The sequence below is a fragment of the Gadus chalcogrammus genome, chromosome 16 (assembly GCF_026213295.1).
Source record: "Gadus chalcogrammus isolate NIFS_2021 chromosome 16, NIFS_Gcha_1.0, whole genome shotgun sequence".
Taxonomy (NCBI): domain Eukaryota; kingdom Metazoa; phylum Chordata; class Actinopteri; order Gadiformes; family Gadidae; genus Gadus; species Gadus chalcogrammus.
The window spans coordinates 4,899,221-4,918,867 of record NC_079427.1 but is presented as its reverse complement, the minus strand read 5'-3'; the positions used below and the strand labels follow the sequence as shown (position 1 = coordinate 4,918,867).

At 45.8% G+C, this 19,647-nt stretch overlaps 1 protein-coding gene across 3 annotated transcripts in view; it reads right to left on the bottom strand.

The window, feature by feature from the left end:
* Positions 1-19,647, bottom strand: part of fndc3a (fibronectin type III domain containing 3A) — a 68,809-nt gene that overhangs the window by 5,643 nt on the left and 43,519 nt on the right. For all 3 annotated transcript variants that reach the window (XM_056611355.1, XM_056611354.1, XM_056611356.1), the window contains 13 exons: positions 19,023-19,081; positions 15,231-15,400; positions 14,802-14,861; positions 14,310-14,448; positions 12,295-12,348; positions 11,795-11,919; positions 11,071-11,245; positions 9,892-9,978; positions 4,921-5,059; positions 4,622-4,690; positions 3,552-3,670; positions 1,743-1,848; positions 387-562 (listed from right to left, as the gene is read on the bottom strand). In XM_056611355.1, the coding sequence (XP_056467330.1) occupies positions 387-562; positions 1,743-1,848; positions 3,552-3,670; positions 4,622-4,690; positions 4,921-5,059; positions 9,892-9,978; positions 11,071-11,245; positions 11,795-11,919; positions 12,295-12,348; positions 14,310-14,448; positions 14,802-14,861; positions 15,231-15,400; positions 19,023-19,081 (1,478 nt within the window). The remainder of the gene's footprint in view (positions 1-386; positions 563-1,742; positions 1,849-3,551; positions 3,671-4,621; positions 4,691-4,920; positions 5,060-9,891; positions 9,979-11,070; positions 11,246-11,794; positions 11,920-12,294; positions 12,349-14,309; positions 14,449-14,801; positions 14,862-15,230; positions 15,401-19,022; positions 19,082-19,647) is intronic.

The following is a 19,647-nucleotide window of genomic DNA, read 5'->3' as shown; positions in this document are numbered from 1 at the left end:
CTTTTGGCAGGAGTCAAAAAGCAGAACCACCAGGCTAACGCATTAAAACCCTAACCTGGGAATGAGAATGACGAAGTTAAAAGGTTCAGAGCCCTCCGTCCATCGGTAATTATTTACAGGGGAAGACTAATGCACGATCAACAATTTGCTATACGTGACGTCGGTGCGCGGTGATCGCCGCGTGTGATGACCTAACAGCGCGTGGGCGCCTAGTCAGCGGCGATGACTAACTCGGAATCCCAAAGTGTTCAGAACATTACACAAAGAAAGAACAACAACAACAACAACACAAAGCCCAGCTCGTGGAAGAGCTGGGCTGTGTGTGTGTGTATGTGTGTATGTGTGTATGTGTGTGTGTGTGTGTGTGTGTGCGCGTCTGGGCTCACCCCGGCTCTGTTGGCGGCCTTCAGCCGGAGGCTGTAGGTCCGGCCGGGCAGCAGGCAGCCCACGGTGCAGTCCAGCTCCGCCCCTTGGTACGCCTCCCGGCTGTCCTCGGCCAGAGGCCCGCTCACCTCCACGCTGTAGCAGGACACGGGGCAGCCGCCGTCCACCTGGGGAGGGCCTGGAGCGGACACACACACACACACACACACACACACACACACACGTTAGCATAGCTTAGCATCACTGTGTGAATGTCTGGTATAGCGTTGTATCTTGTAGCATAGCGTACTACGGTGTAGCGTAGCATCATGTAGCATAGTGCACTACGTTCTAGCGTAGCATCATGTGGCATAGTGCACTACGTTCTAGCGTAGCATCATGTAGCATAGCGACTACGGTGTAGCGTAGCATCATGTAGCATCGTGCACTATGGTGTAGCGTAGCATCATGTGGCATAATGCACTACGTTCTAGCGTAGCATCATGTAGCATAGCGTACTACGTTCTAGCGTAGCATCATGTAGCATAGCGACTACGGTGTAGCGTAGCATCATGTAGCATCGTGCACTATGGTGTAGCGTAGCATCATGTGGCATAATGCACTACGTTCTAGCGTAGCATCATGTAGCATAGCGTACTACGTTCTAGAGTAGCATCATGTAGCATCGTGCACTATGGTGTAGCATAGCATCATGTGGCATAATGCACTACGGTGTAGCGTAGCATCATGTGGCGTCGTGCACTATGGTGTAGCATCGCATCATGTAGCATGCTCTAATATGGTTTAGCGTAGCATCATGTGCGATGGTGTTATGTGGTGTTGTGTAGCATTATATGTGGAAGAGTGTACTCTGCTGTTGCGTAGCATCATGCGGCATTGTGTAGGTCAGCCTAGCAATAGCCCATCAATTATTCATTATTCAATGTAGGCCAGGAAATATGGACAAAGAGTGCAAACACAGGGGCAGCGAGGATCAAAGTCCATCGCAAATGCTCTCTGATTGGCTGATACGGAATAGCAGTCGCAACAATCTGCTCCACAAAAGATGACGCTGTTGCTTAGGTTTCGGGTTACTTTGGTTGACAGTAGATAGAAACAAACCAAATCAAACGCTAATATGACGCCTGTATAACTGATACTCAATGCCATTAGCCACTTCTCAGTTTTTTCGCACTTTGGATAGCTGAGCTATAAAGTCCTTAGCTCGTTGCGCTGTATTTGCGCAGCACAATCAATGTTAGGATGAAGACCGTCTGCATGCACCAATTCATCTAGATACAGCCATTCCAGTTTGTCCATTTATCCGAACACAAAGGCACGGGGGAGAGAGCCGTGGGGGACCAAGGTTCCTGACTCACCCCAGCGCAGCTGCACCTCTCTGGCCTTGGCCTTGCCCACCAGCCGGGGGGGCGGACAGGGCCCTGGGGGGACAGCGGGCGTCTGGACCTGCAGGGTCTCCGACAGCTGGCAACCACAACAACAACAACAACAACACCACCCCAATTAAAGACATGAGAACACAAACAAACAAACGACATAGCTGCGTGCGTTGTTCTGTTCTCTGTGTTTGTTTGTTTGCGTCTGTGTGTGCGCACGTGTGTTGTTCTGTGTGTCCGCGTGTGTGTTCTGTGTTTGTGCGCGTGCGGCTGCTGTGTTTGCGCCTGTGTGTTTTTTGTGCGTGCGTTTATCTGTGTGTGCGCGTACGTGTGTTCTGTGTGTGCGTGTCTCATTGAGCGTGTCCGTGTGGCGCTCGTGCTCGTGTCCGTCTCCTCCACTCGGTCTCTCCCTCTCCCCCGTCTCTCCCCTCTCTCCCTCCCCCCCTCCCCCCTGTCCATCAAACCCCGAGAGCCCGACCACGATGACGCCGTCGTCCGCCTCTCTCTGGGAAAGCGCAACGGGAACATATGTGACCGGCGAGCCGCTCCGCGGAGATGAATAAATAAAACTAAATGGCAGACTCTCTGCCTGGCAGAGGAATCAGCGAGCATGTGCGCGCTCAGTCACGTTGAGAACACCATGAGTCACCCCCCCCCACTCGCTACCCCACCCTCCCCTCCCCAGCCGTACTCCGCCCTGAATAGGAACGCACCCGCGATACACGCCAGACGCTAATGAGCGACCGCCACAAAAAAATATTCCGCTAATTGGACTAAATTGGCGTCCGCCTCGTGCCGCGCCGAGGGTTAATCGAACAGCACGTTTTGCCTTTTTTGCATCTGGTGTATGCTTATGCGCCAGGAAGTGATGCAAAAAAACAAAAAAAACAACTGCTGCCGTCTCTCAAGAACTCCGGCTGAATGAGAATTTCCGCTTTTTTCAAAGGAAAAAAAAGACAACTATCATCTCTAGGAATATAGCACATATCAGGAATGAAGTCACGTCGAGTTTGTCAGAGTCACCCGGTGGAGAGGGGGGGTGGGGGGGGCTCGAGACAGGCCCTGGGAGGGTGTGAATGCCGCAGGGAGCGCGGCTTTGAGACGTCGTTATCGCTGCTTTTGCCCCACACTCCGGGATGACGCGGCTAGCTCAGCAGCGGCGCGGCGAGCCCCACAGGCTAGCTCAGCAGCGGCGCGGCGAGCCCCCCAGGCTAGCTGGCGAGCCCCCCAGGCTAGCTGGCGGTGGGTGCGGCGGTACGACTGTAAACACGACACGAGTGCGTGGGGAGGATGAGCGGGAGAAAGTCACAGGAAGTCCTCTTGCTGGTCTTTCTTGACTGGGGTTCGATCTGTGCTCACTGATATGACGATGCGAGCACACTTGTAGGAGACGGTGTACATTTGTTTATAAGTGTGTACGAACGTTTGTAATTGCGTATCTGTCTGTCTGCGTGCATGCACACTATGTGCGTCTCTTCCTCTACATCGTGAGTAGGGCGGGCTGTATGCATTCGTCAGCGTAAATTTGCGTATCCAACTGAGTGCTTGCACTCTATTTGCATGTGCTTGTGCGCTCATCTTTGTGTATCCATCTCAGGCACGGCTGAACACACACGGTTGCATGTATACAAGTACGTTTGCACGAGTGTGTGCGCACCCCTGTGTCTGCACCTGTGTGCCTGTGTTTGAATGCCAGCGTGTTCATGTTTCTGCGTACCCCGTGTGTGTACCCGTGTGTGTGCGACTGTGCGTGTCCCTGCGAGCTAGGGTGTGTGTGAGATGATGACTCACCAGGCTCTGGCCCCCCTCGCTCATGCAGTAGATCCTGCTCTGGTACGAACAGCCGGGCTTCAGACCCTCACACACATACTCCAGGGCTGGCCCCGTGTACACCAGCTCCCAGGAGACCCCTGCACGGTGGGGAGGTCAGACGCTTAGTCCAGAGACGGCTAGGGGTTGGACAGTTCATACTGAGCTAGGTCATTAAGGGACGAGTAGGGGTAAGACAGCGAATACAGCGCCAGGTAGGGGTAAGAAAGTTCATACTGAGCTAGGTCATTAAGGGACAAGTAGGGCTAAGACAGAGAATACAGCGCCAGGTAGGGGTTAGACAATACTGAGACAGGGAGGGGGTCGACAGTTAAAACCAACACAGGTAAGGGTTAGTTAAAAAGGGGCAGGTCGAGTTGGACAGTGGATACAGACTCGGTGTATCCACCGAAAATGTACAGACAAACACCAGGTCCAGAACGAGTACTAGAGTAGTAGTTTTGGAGGAGTTTTTGTTAGGTCCCCATGGCAGGTAAACACCGCGAGCCACACCTGGATACTAGCCACACCGGTATATCTGTTGATCCAATATCTGTTGACTTACAACAAAGAACTTTCAAACTGAATAAAATGCTATTGATATATGATTGCTTTTTCTAATCCACCACCCCAGCAGCGCTGTGCTGCTATACATTTCACTTTCACTTTTGATGTCAGGACCTTCCTGGCAACAGCCCTTATTTCCAAAGCTTGTGAAATATATAACCCCACCTAGACTGGCTGGCTGCTAAACGATGGCGAACGAACCTATTGTATACAGCCTCCCAACAACAATGCATGACTGTGCTTTTGAACATGTAATGATATATCCTGCTTCAAAACATTGCCAAAATTACATAAACATATCGTCAGAAAAATGGCAAAAAAAACAACCAATTCTTCTTTCTTTTTTATTTCTAATTAGCTTGATGTTAATACGTTTGCGCCCCTAATAGAGACAGGTAGGGGTTAGACAGTGGATTTAGACACTGGTAGGGGTTGGACAGTGACTAAAGATGGGATATGGGATAGATGTGGTTGTGGATACGTACCGCTCAAACCATCGGACCGCTCAACCACGTATTTAGTGACTTCCGATCCACCGTTGTCTTTGGGAGGTTCTGTTGAAAAAAAAAAAAAAAAAGATAAAATAAAAAAAATAAAATAAAAAAAAATATTTTTTTTCATATTCACACACAGGGTATACAACAGAAATACACTGGGACAACACCCCAACTACCATGTGTCAGTTAGCAGAGGTACTCATTAGAAGCAAGTGTATGCAGCGATCAGAACACAACCATTATGAACTCTGAGGGCAGCTTAGGGCTGGGTCGGGAACCAGGCTCACCCCAGGCCATCTTGAAGCTGTTGGGTAGCACACGGCCTCTGATGAGGGGTCTGCAGGGGCAGCCGGGCCGGTCTGGACTCGTGGTGAACTCAGCCACGTGACTAGGGTTGCTCTTCCCCTCCGTGTTGTATGCTGCCACCTGCAGGCAGAGAGAGGAACAACCAATCCGTCAGAAATATACCACAGGGTCCGAGTGGACTGGAATGGTCGGCCCCTGCTTGCTTCGGCTTGGCGGGCAGGGAGTGTGTGTGTGTAGATGAGGCAAAGAGCGTGTGGGTTTGGGTGTGTGTAATGGAGAAGGTGTGTGTTTGTGTCTGTGTGAATCAGAGGCAGAGAGTCAATTAGTTTCTAGACTACTGTGTGGATGTGTGAAAGTGCGATTGCATGTCTGCTTGTGAGCGTGTTAATGTATGTTTGTGTGATATTTGTAGATGTGTGTTGGTGTGGATGTGTACTTTACATGTGTGTGTGTGTGAGTATACAAATATCAATGTGCATGTCTGTTTATGTGTGTGAAGATCTGTGTATGCATATGTACGGGTAATTCTATGCTTCTGTGGGTGAGTCGGTGTAGATGTGTGTGTGTGTGTGTATGTGGTGGGGGAACGGTGAACATAAAGGTCATAGATAACAAACTCTGACTGAACACCGACATGGAGGGTAATGAAGGGATCCGAGAGACCCTCTCTCCATATAATTACCCATCGCAAATAGACATATCCAATAGAATGCGTCATCCATACGTTGCCCCCGGATACACAGCGACACCAGCCAATAGACGACGGGCACCCTGAATGACATTTGCATCCCAGAGAGCAAGATCTGCTCCTGAATACATATCACTCATTAGGGTTGGGCAGTGTAAGATTTTTCAAACAGGTTTGATAATTAGACAGACGCCAAATCGCACCGTGATATTGATCTTTAGCACAAGATGGCGCGCTTCCAAAAGGCAGTTCAATGAGTTCTGTGTGCCCGTCACACACTAGACTATATCCTGAATTTAGAAAAGAAACTACTAACAAAGGATAGATGACGATCAATGTAACTTTTGGTATTTCAGTGGTTCTTAAGGCGGCGACACAACTGCCCGATTCCCGTCGGTAAATGAAGTCGGGCTATTAATCTGGCCGACTCGATCAATCGAAATGGGAAGTACACACCTACGCGATTACAGCCGACGCCGTACGTTCTGCGCTTGCGCGATATGTAATGTCTCCAAAACAACAGGCAGCGCTAATCTGCATTGTGGTCCAAAAAAGACCGAAAACTGGAAATACCAGGGGGGTATACCACGAACCTCGCTGAACATACCCAGGCTTTCCTGGGAAAACCTGGCTCGACAGAGACGCAACTCGCAATCAGAGTTAAATGGTACCACGACGCTCACTTTAGATTCAATTAGTCGAACCAGGTTCTCCGCTTTAGGTTCAATGCGCGTTCACATAAAAAGGGCGTTTATCGCGTCATTTGACTCACCCTTATGCAAAATGAATTGAGCGAGAGCGGTGTATTTCACCGAAGACGAGCAGTGTATTATTATGAATTCCTACGAGGAATTCAAAGTCCAAATCACAGCCAAGGGGTACACGGTTGCCCATAATATGGCTAGGGTGGCGTGCTGGCAAAAAATAGCCGACCGTGTTAATTCGTAAGTGAAAAGATTCTACATATTGTCTAAAAAATATCATGTATCATCATGCCTTTTACCCCCATAGATGTGGTGCCAGCACATATATTTAATAATATATATTCAATGGTAAGTTGTAGGCTACGCATCCATTTGAATAATTTCAGGTGAATCTAGCCTATGCTTTGCAATGGCCTAGGCTCCAACCTTTAATCTCATGTTGATTACCTGTAGCAAATAAAAATAAACCAAATTAATACGACTGGGAGGGGGACCGCTCCACCGCCCTTCACCACTTCGGAGGAGCTGGCCCTCGCCAATAACGATGGTCGGCCGATGATGGTGGGAGTGGAAGGGGGGGGATGTCCTCTGACCCCACTGCCTCCACATCCAAGGCGTGTGTAATAAGTATGTAGGCCTATTCATGTGTTGGCAATGGGCATACATTATTATCTTGCTAATCAAATGTGAAATTATTGAGTGTATATTAATTGTGTCATTTTTAGTTCAAGGTACAAACATTATTTTGAACATGGCCTGAAAATGGACTATACATATTACAGCGGGAGTTGGGACTCCTCCATTTCACAAATCCATCCACTTTCGCTTTGTTTGCCATGGCGTCTGTTGTGATTACTAGTTAGAACGGGGGTTTGTTGGTCTAGAAATCTAGACACCCCTAGCGGCAGCAAATTTAATTTGCAGCCAATATCTTTCCAATATGGGTCTGGTTTGCCAGGCTAGGGGTTTGTGTCCTTTGTAGGATTTTTGTAAACACATCAGTTCTAGGATATTATTTATTGATAACATTTATGAAATCCCTATCGATAAGCATTGACAACAGATATGTCCAGGTTGTTTTGAGCCAGTTGGATTGTGACATTGAAATGGCGACTTCAGTATACCAGGTCTTGCCGGTACAGCCGGTTTGCAATTTGCATACAGTTAAACCAGTATACGCTCACACACTGGACCTGTAGAACCAGACAATGTCTAACCCTATCAGATGGAAAATACACAACAATACAGTACGTTTACACAACCATGCACAACTCATTCTTACAAATACCCGGTATTACACTACTAATACTGAACCACGAGAGCAAACTGAACCACAAGGCTGACTGAACCACGAGAGCTAACTGAACAACGAGAGCTGACTGAACCACGAGAGCTAACCGAACCACGCGAGCCAACTGAAACACGCGAGCCAACTGAACCACGAGCGCCAACTGAGCCATGAGCGCTAACTGAGCCACGAGCGCTAACTGAGCCACGAGAACTAACTGAACCACGAGAGCTAACTGAGCCTTGAGAGCTAACTGAGCCACAATAGCTAACTGAACCACCAGAGCTAACTGAATCCCCAGAGATAACTGAACCACGAAAGCTAACTGAACCACGAGAGATAACTGAGCCACGAGAGCTAACTGAACCACTGAAACTAAACAAACCACAAGAGTTTATTGAAAGACTAGCGCAAAATGAACAACTAGCCCCAACTGAACGAGAGAACTGAAACCCTAGAGCTTACCGAATCACTAGAGCTTACTGAATCACTGGAGTTTACTGACCACTAGCTCCAAGAGAAGCACTTCAGCTAACAGAACCACTAGAGCTAAGCGAAAACTAAAGCAGTGAAATATTTAGCCGAGGCACAATGCAGTCCTTTAGAAAGTTTAGAGGCTTATGGTTCTTTAGTGAGGTGTTTACTGCTGTGTGAGTGTAGCATGTGTAATGTGACAGCAATGAAGACTGTAGGCCTACTGTGTACTTTAGGGTGTACTCTGAATACAGCTGTGTTTACTTGGCCTCCGAAAAAACTGGCAGAACATTCACTGTATTTACACTGTACGAGTCAAGGTTTAAGTAAATATGCAAAGATGTGTGTTGAAATGGGATCTACAGGGACATATATTTGATTCTAGTTTTACTACTGCAGTAGGCTACTGAAAAAACACTTTATTGTTATATTAATATTTAACAAACGATGACTCCAGAGAACTGCAACAGTAAGGCTATTGTCCCCTTATATCGTGGGAGGGAGAGCAGAATGGGAGAGAAATTTAGAGAAGTGAATTGAGCTGGCAGGAGCACGACAGCAAGAGTCACAATTACACATTCCCATCCGTGATCTGACTGGTTGTGTGATAGTAGTCATAAAGCAAGAATAAATCAGAAACCAAACCACTAGACATATTTCAGACAAGTGAGACATTGCCGTGCTTTTTGATGAGAGTCCACACCGCACTCTGCTGCTTAGTCTCTCGGAGGGAATATACTGGACTCCAACAGGTTCATCCAACTGCAATCCTGTGTCATCATTAGGAAGGATTTATCATATTGTAAAACCTAACAACCTTGACAGTGGTGGGGAGATCGATTGCCATGGAAGCTCCCACACAACCCGACTGTCAGACCTGGTTACCTCTCTCATTTACACACAGCAGATAACAGACCGCAAAGAAACGCAGGGGGACAACCTGATGCCTTTACTCTGAAATGATCGACTGCAACTTAAAATGAATGCTGCAGCAGCAGCAGCCGCAGCGGTCCACGCTCGGTCGCGAAAATAAACGTAATCCACAATGACACATAATGTATAATAGTCATTTAATTAAACTTTATGGAAACCTATTGTTGCTGAAATACAGCCTAGGATATTCAACAGTTGGCAGGCGAGGACAATTGACCGTTTAGTACCACTATGTACGACTATCAAGTCATCTAGCGGACACTTATCTTCAATGCGACTTACGGTGCATTTCAGATGCATGAATGAGCACGGTAAAGGTTATAGTGCGTTTTGTGCCAGGATGCTTACAGAGATTTCAGGCATTTGGGATAGAGGCTGGGAGTCAACCGCTCATTACACATCTCTTCCTGTGCGGTGCGTGTGTCACGGCATTGCTGCCAGGCATCCACATCAAAATACGTGAATCCATTCAGAAAAAACATTCAGACGCAAAGTGCAAATTATGAATAATTCCTCTCTTCCCCTGACTAGGAAGCATAAGAGGCGTGCTGCATTATCTTCCACCCTGGAGCCCCCCCTCCCACCGAACCCCTGCTGCCAACCCAGCCAAGAGGATGAGTCACTGGGTCGCGCCAGCACCCCTCCACCACCCACCCAGAACACAGCCAGGCCAAAGCCTTAATTAAGACTGCAGATTACTTAGCTAGGCACACACACACACACACACACACACACACACACACACACACACACACACACACACACACACACACACACACACACACACACACACACACACACACACACACACACACACACACACACACACACACACTCGCTGGTCACCCCTAGAGGAAGCACTCACCCTGAACTTGTAGTTGGTGCTGCGATGCAGGTTCTTGACGGTGCACGACAGGTCTTCTCCGTCGTAGCTGGGCTGGAAGCCATAGCCCTGGGGAGTCACAACCAGACACCAGACATTTAAAGTCTTATTTGACGGGAGTGTTTCCAATACACTGAAAGATACCACAAGTAGCTGAATGTAGAAAGACATGAAAATGCAGACGGATAGAAACAGCCACACACAGACTGACAGACGCACGGATATGCAACAAGGTGTAAAGAAATGACACTGATGCTAAGCTACATTTTTGGCCAACAGGTGGGAAAAATATACCTGATTTACACTGGAAGACTTTCTTTGGTTTGTTCATGGTTATTCATTAATTATTCTTTCTGATTTTAGTAGCTTGGCAATATCATTGTCACTGTGGAATTTCATGACAATAAAGCAATTATCATTTCTTTGGACGGAGACGGATGGACACAAACACTAGGGCTGGGTAAAAATATCGATTCATCGATGCACTGAATTTATTTGTTCTCGATTCAATTTCGATTCAGAATCTTTTTTAAATCGATTATTTCCATAAAAAAAAGAAAAAGAAAATAGAAGCATACTCAGACATTGTAATCTAGAAGCGAGTATGCCTAAATGTACATGCCCTTTTACATTTGTCCATGTTATGATCATTACTTTTATGCTGCAAGTTTAGCTCAGGAACAACACTATACAATGGTGTATTCCCTTTTTGCTAGTTAAAGCACAATGAAATGGTTAATTAAGCGCTTTGAGCGTGGGAAAAGTGCTCTACAAATTGAATCTATTATTATTATTATTAATTCATTATGAAATGCTTAATTCTAAATAATATTTAGGTATTTTTGTCTTCTGCACGTATTATTGAATCCATATCAAAGCAATCGGATCAATATCGAATCTAAGTCGAATAAAACTTAAAGAATCTAATTGAATTGAAAGGTACCTGGCAATACCCAGCCCTAACAAACACCTTAACCCTTTACCGGACACTCTTACCCAAAAGGTGTATATTTGTATTTTGTTTCCGATACAAGCCATTAATGAGCGGGCAGGGTCAGGGCATCTTGGATGCTCCGCGGCGGTCTCCTTGGATTATCAGGGAAGTAGACCGCCACCCCACCCGCCACGGGGCCCTAGGGGGGGGGGGGGGGGGGGTCTTACCGAGCCCTCCTCCTCCATCTCCAGGACGTAGGAGACGTCGTCCTCCTTGGGCGAGGTGCAGGGCCGCTGCCACTGCAGGCAGAGCCATGTGACCCCCGCCTTCACCAGCTCGGGGGGCAGGGGGGGGCAGGGTACGCTGCAGGAGGTGAACAGGTCCACCACCTCGCTGTACTCACTGGGAGAGGGACGACAGAATGCTGAGTACTTCACATTCATTCATTGTAACGGATGTTAATAAACTTACCAAGGAATGTATGTTATTTTATATTCTACTACTTAGTATTTATTCCAAGGCTGCTTTGGCAATGTTCATCTTTTTATGCCAGTCCAAAAGCACTATTTTGAATTTCAATTGATACAGAAAGAGCGAGAGCGAGAGGAAGAGCGAGAGGGAGGGATAGACTGAGGAGGTGGGTGAGGGAGGGAGGGAGGAAGGGAGAGAAAGAAAAATACAGACAAAGAGAAAGAGAGGTGTGGGTGGCAAAGAGAGAGACCGAGTGCACCAAGGACACAGAGAGAGAGAGAGGATTAGATAATCTGGAGGCAACGAGCATCAGAGATAAAGTAGTAAGAGAATACATCAGGGAGGCAATGAGATCTGAATGCACTGCAAGGACATGAGGTCACTGGTGAGACAGGCAGGGGCCAAAAGGCCTGAGCTGTGATTGGTCGGACAGAGGGTATTGGCTGTAGCCCGGAGCGGTGATGGGTCAGTGTCGCCTACCTGGTGCCCATGTCGTTCTTGGCGGCGAGGCGGAATGAGTATCGAGAGGCAGGAGAGAGCTTGGTGACGCGGTACTGCTTCTGGAGCCCGTAGTAGCACTGCTCGTACACGCCGGTGCCTTTACCCTGAGGAGCAAGCAGCACCACAGCCTCAAAAGCCTGCCTCATTTACATTTGTGTTAACAATAATTCTCTTGGGTGCTTCGACGCCTGAATATTCTTGCAGATAAATAAAAGGGGTCACATAAATCATACCTGATTTCAAGGAAAAGAGGCAATTATGATTATCACAGAACCTGAATCTATATGAATTTATGAATTGATATATGTTGATAAGAATCTGGCACCGAACCAAAACTCTAAAGTCAAATATTTGAACCGTAACAAAAAGGTATGATATGTGTCGATACATGACCCCTTGTTTACATAGGCAAACTGATAGGAAACACATTAAATGTTCAATAATTAAGACTCATTGATTCAAGATGAAATGAACATTACCTCATCCCACTGGAGAATGTAGTTCTGGATTTTGGAACCGTTGTCACATGGCGCCTGTGAATAAACAAACGTGATTGGAAAGTGAACTGGCTGAAAAGTAACATTTAATATTGTGGCCCAAAATGTACCGATTAGTTTGTGTTTCTGATTTTGTCTGTGATAGTTTGCAAATAAAGTTGTTGCGCGTCATTTAGTTTTACTGAATTCAATTGATGGATGTTTTAATTTGTGTAAATCAAAACCAGAATTTACACTAAACGGTATTAGTTTTCTCTGTTGTAATTCTAAATTAAACTGCCAATCAATCACTGCTCGCAGTGACAACAACGAGAGATGGGGACATTATTGGGCCAAGCCTTTACCTGGCAGTTATGCAACTTTGACGAAGTCTCTGGAGGTTAAGTGCCTTGCTGAAGGTCTCTCCCTTATTTTATCCTCAAACAGTCTGGGAACTTCAGCTCAAAACCCTTCAACTAGCCTGCATCTAACCTTGAGCGTTTTGACTTGATAAAATACAAAAACAGGCTTAGATTGCAGAATAGTAATTTCTTTGTCAAGGGCGTCACAATGTTTTTGTAAAGCCAGCTTTGATGCATTTATTACAGGAGTTGTGTTAATCTGAAGCATTCACGCACCAAGTAAGAGTGTGAAGAGAGACATCAATAACATTGGACGAGACGGAAATAGCCACGTCAGACATTGCTTCGCTATGTTCCAGCCAATGACTCAGTTTGTTGTTGCAGCAGAAATAACTCAAGCTAAAATATGCATCAGCCCCTCCCCCATATTGTGACATCATTATTTAGCCTGGCCTGGTTTGTTAATGTAAGGGAAAGGTAGATGTAAACACAGTAGTGATTTATGCCTTTCACACATTTCTCGGCCAAGGATTACTGTAGCATATGTTTACGTGTGACTGGAGAGCCGCCATACAGACAATCGTTATACTTTGTATTCATCTCAATTATGTATTATTACTATTCACAGCTAAAAATAGAAAGACAGATGGATGATCATATGGTATGTAGACAGACAAGAGGAAAGATGACTAGAAAGATGGATGACTTATCTACAGGGATATCTCTATAGACAGACACGTATACGAAGATGGACAGAAGGATGAATGACGTTTATAGAGCTACTGCTATAGACAGACAGCTATATAGACAGAAGGATGACATACAGAGCTACCTATAGACCGACAGAATGAAGACGTTAAGAGCTACCTCTATAGACAGACTATATATATAAAAAAAGATGAGGTATAGAGCTAACTCTAAAGACAGACGATATATAGACAGAAGAATGACATACAGAGCTTCCCCTACATGCAGACCATATATAGATAGAAGGATGACGTACAGAGCTACCTCTATAGACAGAAGGATGATATACAGAGCTACCCCTATAGACAGACCATGTATAGACAGAAGGATGACGTACAGAGCTACCTCTATAGACAGAAGGATGATATACAGAGCTACCCCTATAGACAGACCATGTATAGACAGAAGGATGACGTACAGAGCTACCTCTACAGACAGAAGGATGATATACAGAGCTACCTCTATAGACAGACCATGTATAGACAGAAGGATGATGTACAGAGCTACCTCTATAGACAGAAGGATGATATACAGAGCTACCCCTATAGACAGACCATGTATAGACAGAAGAATGACATACAGAGCTACCTCTATAGACAGACCCCGTATAGACAGAAGGATGACGTACAGAGCTACCTCTATAGACAGAAGGATGATATACAGAGCTACCTCTATAGACAGACCCTGTATAGACAGAAGGATGACGTACAGAGCTGCCTCTATAGACAGAAGGATGATATACAGAGCTACCCCTATAGACAGACCATGTATAGACAGAAGGATGACGTACAGAGCTACCTCTATAGACAGAAGGATGATATAGAGAGCTACCCCTATAGACAGACCCTGTATAGTCAGAAGGATGACGTACAGAGCTACCTCTTTAGACATATAGCATGAAGAGACTACCTTCCACTGAAGGACGAGAGCACTCTTGGTCCCGCTGGCCTTCCTGGGGGCGTTGGGGGGCTCCGGCTCACAGGTGAGCGTGGTGAAGGCGACCGACTCGGAGTGGCCACCGTGGACACACTTACACACCGCCTGGACCCTGGGGGGGGGGGGGAGGAGGGGGAGGAGGGGAGGGAGGTTAGACAGGAGCTCCCCTCTGGAGCTGTTACGTGATTGAGCTGTCACCTTAAAAGGTTAAATTCACACCAAATGCTTCCACACGTGTTGACCACCGTCTTAAGTTGAAATGTCTGTGTGATGCACTGCTTTTTAAAATATATACATCATTTATTCTTTAAACTAAAATCTTCTATGTTTAGGGGTAATTTTAGCAATTTAACAATCGCATACATTAAAGAAGATGATTATATGGAATCCGTTGCAAATACATTTTAGTTCTGCGTTTGTTTTATTGTTAAAATAACAATTAAATCCTGGAGTGAAGACACCTACCTGACATGGTAGTCTGTTGCTGGTCGGAGGTCCTCTAAAGTTGCACTTAGTTCTTCACCACTGAATCCAAAACAAAATTGAGGAGGAGATAAAACACCATTAGATACAGTTCAGAATGTAAATCCATCTCTCTTCCGTTTTGGCTACCCAAGTGAGCTAATATCCTGCACCCCTTAATTGAGCTTAAGATGCCCGATATCTATCCTCTTAAAATCAGTTTGAGATTTAGTAATTTAGTACCAGTCACTTTTATCAAAAGCGCCACACAGTGCAATCGGATACAGGTAAGGAGCGGGTAGGCGTAAGGATACCTACAGGTAGATAAAGGACATAAGGGATCAAACGCAGTACCCAGCCTCTACACTATCCCTTAACTCCCCAGGTTAAAAGTTGAACTCCCATTGACCCCGTGTCTCTGTTCCCACTCACCTGTAGCTAGTGTTGTACTTCCCGTCTTTGCCACTGAACGAAATGGACACCTCGTAGTTGATTGGCTCTGGAAGGCTTGGCACCTCGTCCACACCTCCTTCCTGGCTATCGGGTGTCCCGACAGGGGCGCTCCAGGTCAACACCGCCCCCCTGGCATGGATGTCTGTCACCTGGGGTTAACATTAACAAAAACACTTGGGTCAGCGCCACAGACCAGGGAACTCACGCGTATCCCTATACAACAGTGACTCCCAACCGGGGATGCAACCATACCCTAGGGATATATGAGGAGGGTGTCAGAGGGAAAAATGATAAAAAAATAACAAAAAAACATTTAGCTATTTTATAGAATCACGATAAAATTTCCACTGCTGATGAAATTTATATAAGAAATAGAATCCTACAACAACTACTTTCATTGAAAAACGCAAAGGCCAATTAATTATTTGAATGACGCTTAATGATAATTACATTAATGAAGTTCATCAGTTCAGAGGAAAGTATTTGTGGATTGGTAATGATGAAGGGGTACTTGGGGTACTTGGGGTACTTGGGGCCATGGGGGTACATGTTATTGGTCAGACTGAGAGGGACTGGATGAAGGTAGGGGATGCTGCAAGCATAAGCTGTATTTCATTGCAAAAACTGTTTGGTTAAATGGCTCGAGGTGCCCAAGATGTCAAACAAACGTCTATAAACCACAGGGTGTGCTCTTGCTGACATTTAGATCAGCCAACAGAGTTTTCAATCAATATAATGTATATTCCACTCCATTCTGGTTTTTCCTACGATAAAAGCATTCCTCACGCATTCAGCCTGAAGCATGACATGCGAGGCCCGAATCTTACATCCTCCACTGAAGTCTGGCATCTACCAATACCAGAGCGCTTTAATGAAACTCGGCCCTGTTTAAATTGAGACCTACAAAAAATAAACGAATCAAACTCGCACTAGAACATGGGGCCTGCTCGCCGTGCTCGTGAGGGTAACATTTACCTGACACATAAACGTTGTCAATTACCTGACGCTTTATTCCCAAGACATTCACAAGTGAGGCCACGAACAATCAAGCCATTCAATCAAGACGGAGCGTAGCTTCATAGTCCCGGTGAACGGATCGAGGCGCTCGGCAGCGTGCGCGTGCACGTGCGCGCCCGCCTTATCTGCCCCTCCCACGCCCCCGGCGGAGCGGTCGGTGAGACAGAGCCTCTTCTCAGTGTTTGCCTCTTTGAAGCAGAGTCCCTCTGTGTAATCAGAGCCGCTCCATCGATGCTGCCCATCACCTTTTCCCAGGGCCCGGTTCTCTCTGCCTTTCAGCAGCAGCAGCGGCAGCTCAGAGCTGCGTGACGCATCCCGTCTTTAAGGTGAAGGACATCCTGTGTGTGGTTTATTTCCAAAACCCTGGCGGCCGTCACAGCGATCTCACGGTTGGCGCTTTGCACTCCTGCCAGCACGTTTTGAGCCATACTGTAACTGTATCACACATTGCGAATGACAGGATTATATGTTTGTAATTCCTGATTATCCTGATTGCTCTCGATGTTATACAAGGAGTGGGTTATAGTTGTTCAAGGCTCCAACTAATGGTTATTTTCCATGTTAAGTAATCATATAATCTATTATATTATATTGATTAAGGGGCTAATCAAATGTGGACTGAGAAGCCTGTTGTGGCCGGAACTGTGATTAAGGGTTGTACAAATAAAATGGATTTGAGTCATAAATTCATGTATTAATCATTTGGCAAATGCTCCATCACCACAAGTTACCGAAGTTTCTTGCTTTATAAATCTTTAAAAGCAGCTGGCATAAACCCCCGTTGAGGATCGAATTCTATAGTATGAAACTGAGAAAAGCAACCAAGGATTTGCATTTGTGAAACCCAGAGCAGCAGGTGTCCAGTAAACGCACGGTAATGGATGCTACTTAGTCAGCTATTAAAATTAAATTTCTCATCCGTCAACCCAAATAATGGATCAACCAACACATCTCTTGTTTACAGGAGGAGTTGATCGTTAGAATCCCCCCCCTTCAACCTGACCTTTTTGGGCGATACAGTTCCAATCGATCAATATCGATAAAAAAAATGTCCCCAGGACATCAACAGTGTTGTTTTGCATACAAAACAGCATGGGACAAATGCAGACATTCCATATTTGGACTGATATCAAAACGTGGCGGTGCCTCCCTGGACACGATCCCAGCAGAGCCCGAAGCAGATCAGCGATGAGAACCAGGAATGTCTCGAATTCTCCAGCACCAGGCTCCTAATGCGACATGATCACATGCTGTGGATAGCGTCCGATGGCACACCAGTCGATAGAACCACCGTGGTACGGAGCATGGGGAGGCCCCGCCTGCTGGTTTGATTACACTGAGAAGCAGTCGGCGGGAATTCATCACACACAGTAATGAGATGTTTAATGGCTCCGACAGGGGCGCATCGGGACGCTTTAGGAAAGAAACGACACCGCGATGATCACAACTCATAATGCTGGGGGGTTTTAGAAGACGCTACAAAGGAGCTGAGCTCCAAGGGAGCTAATGGTGCGGTAAGGTTATCACTGTGCGGAGAATGAAGAACTGTCACTATCAATGCATGCTTAAAAACCATCGCTGTTCTCAATACATAACTATTACTACATACATCACATGCACACGAAGAGGGAGGGATGGAATGACAAAGAGAAAGGGGTAAAGGGATAAGGCGAGAGCTCGAGAAAATGAGAGGGAGTTTGAGAGAAGAGTAGAGAAGAAAGAACATCGCAATGGCCTTAAAATGTACACTTTTGATTACTCAGGTTCCCGCATATTGCACATATTGTAAATAATGTTCCTCATGTTGCACATTTCAATTTATTTACTTTCCTTATTTTATATACACCACTTTGTCTTGCCTTACATTTTGCACTATTTAGACTTTATTTATTGTAAATATCACCTTTCTTATTTTACCAAATTTTATTGCACCGTGGGTCGCAGATAAACGCAATTTCGGAAAAAGAATCTCGCCTACCGCTATTCCCCTCTGTTTCAGTCCCGTCAGAATGCCCTGTTTCTGGTGTCTGTAGCTTTAATGCAAATGAGCTGCTGCTCATTGACCAATGAGCTGCTGCTCATTGACCAATGAGCTGTCAGACTGAACCACAGCATGGAGTAGAAGGGATTGTTGGAGTTTACGGACTCAATATAATATAATATTATAATATTATTATATACGGGCATTTATATAATATTATATCTAATATCACAGCCAAAAGCTATGTGCGCCTCGGACGATATTATGAATCATAAAGACTGCGTCTGACGTCTCTGGTACTTCCACAACAGATGAGCTGCTCGTCCGCTGGTCCACAAAATCTTAGCTATGCTCTGATTGGAGGGGAGTGGGGAAGTGGGAGGTAATATTCAACTGTGCCCCCTTCCTACGCAGGAGGGGGCACCTAAACTGACTCGATCGTTTGGTAACTGTAGGCGGGGTACTTTCAGAAATGCATATCTCACTCCAAAAAATCATGTACAGACTTTTTTCAAAGTTGGTCTGCAGAGACCCAAAACAACACCCCAAATCCCAAGAAAAGTGTTGTTTTCATAATATTGTCCTTTAAGAGAAAAAGGATGTGCAGTGCACATGAGAAAGCGAGAGGCCAAAAGCCAGAAAGAGCACTAGTGAGACAGAGAGAATAAAAGAGGTAGAGACAGAGAGAGAGAGCGAGAGCGAGAGCGAGAGCGAGAGCGAGAGCGAGAGCGAGAGAGTAACATTCACACAACCAGAAATAGGACGGTACAAACCACTGGTTTGCTGATGGTGCTCAACAGAGTCTGCAGGGCCTTGACCTCTTGCTCCAGTTCTAAAGGAAACACAAACAGCACTTTTTAGTTTGATATCACAGGGACAGCAACAAGCACAAATCTAAAGTGGGCAAAATACTTCAAAATTATCACATTTCATTCGGTCCGAGACTGAAGAAGTTCTTCGCAAACTTGTCTACACTCAATGCGGTTATGTTTTGGTTACTGAACTCGATTAGTTAAGACCATTGGGGTCTCCTTGGAGACGGAAATAAGCTAAAATTAATGACAGTTTCTTGTTTTTTTTCCACACATTGTTGGCATTGCTGTCATCAGCGGAAATGTTTGCAGGTGCAATAATTACCATAGCGAGAGTTTGGCGAAGATTGCCTTTGTACATTTTTCACTGCAATACCGTCATTTTGTTCTGACCTCCTCATCAAACCTCTTTTCTGCATGAATTATTCAGACTGCATAACCCCCTAACAAGAGAATCCAAGTCATTTTTGTCATCCTTCACTTATTTGCACGACTTAAGATGCCAAAGGTAAGCTTTGAGAACGATTATTTCAGTGTCATTTTTTTAGAAAAGCATTGGTCATCCATCAGCTATTGGTACGTGAAA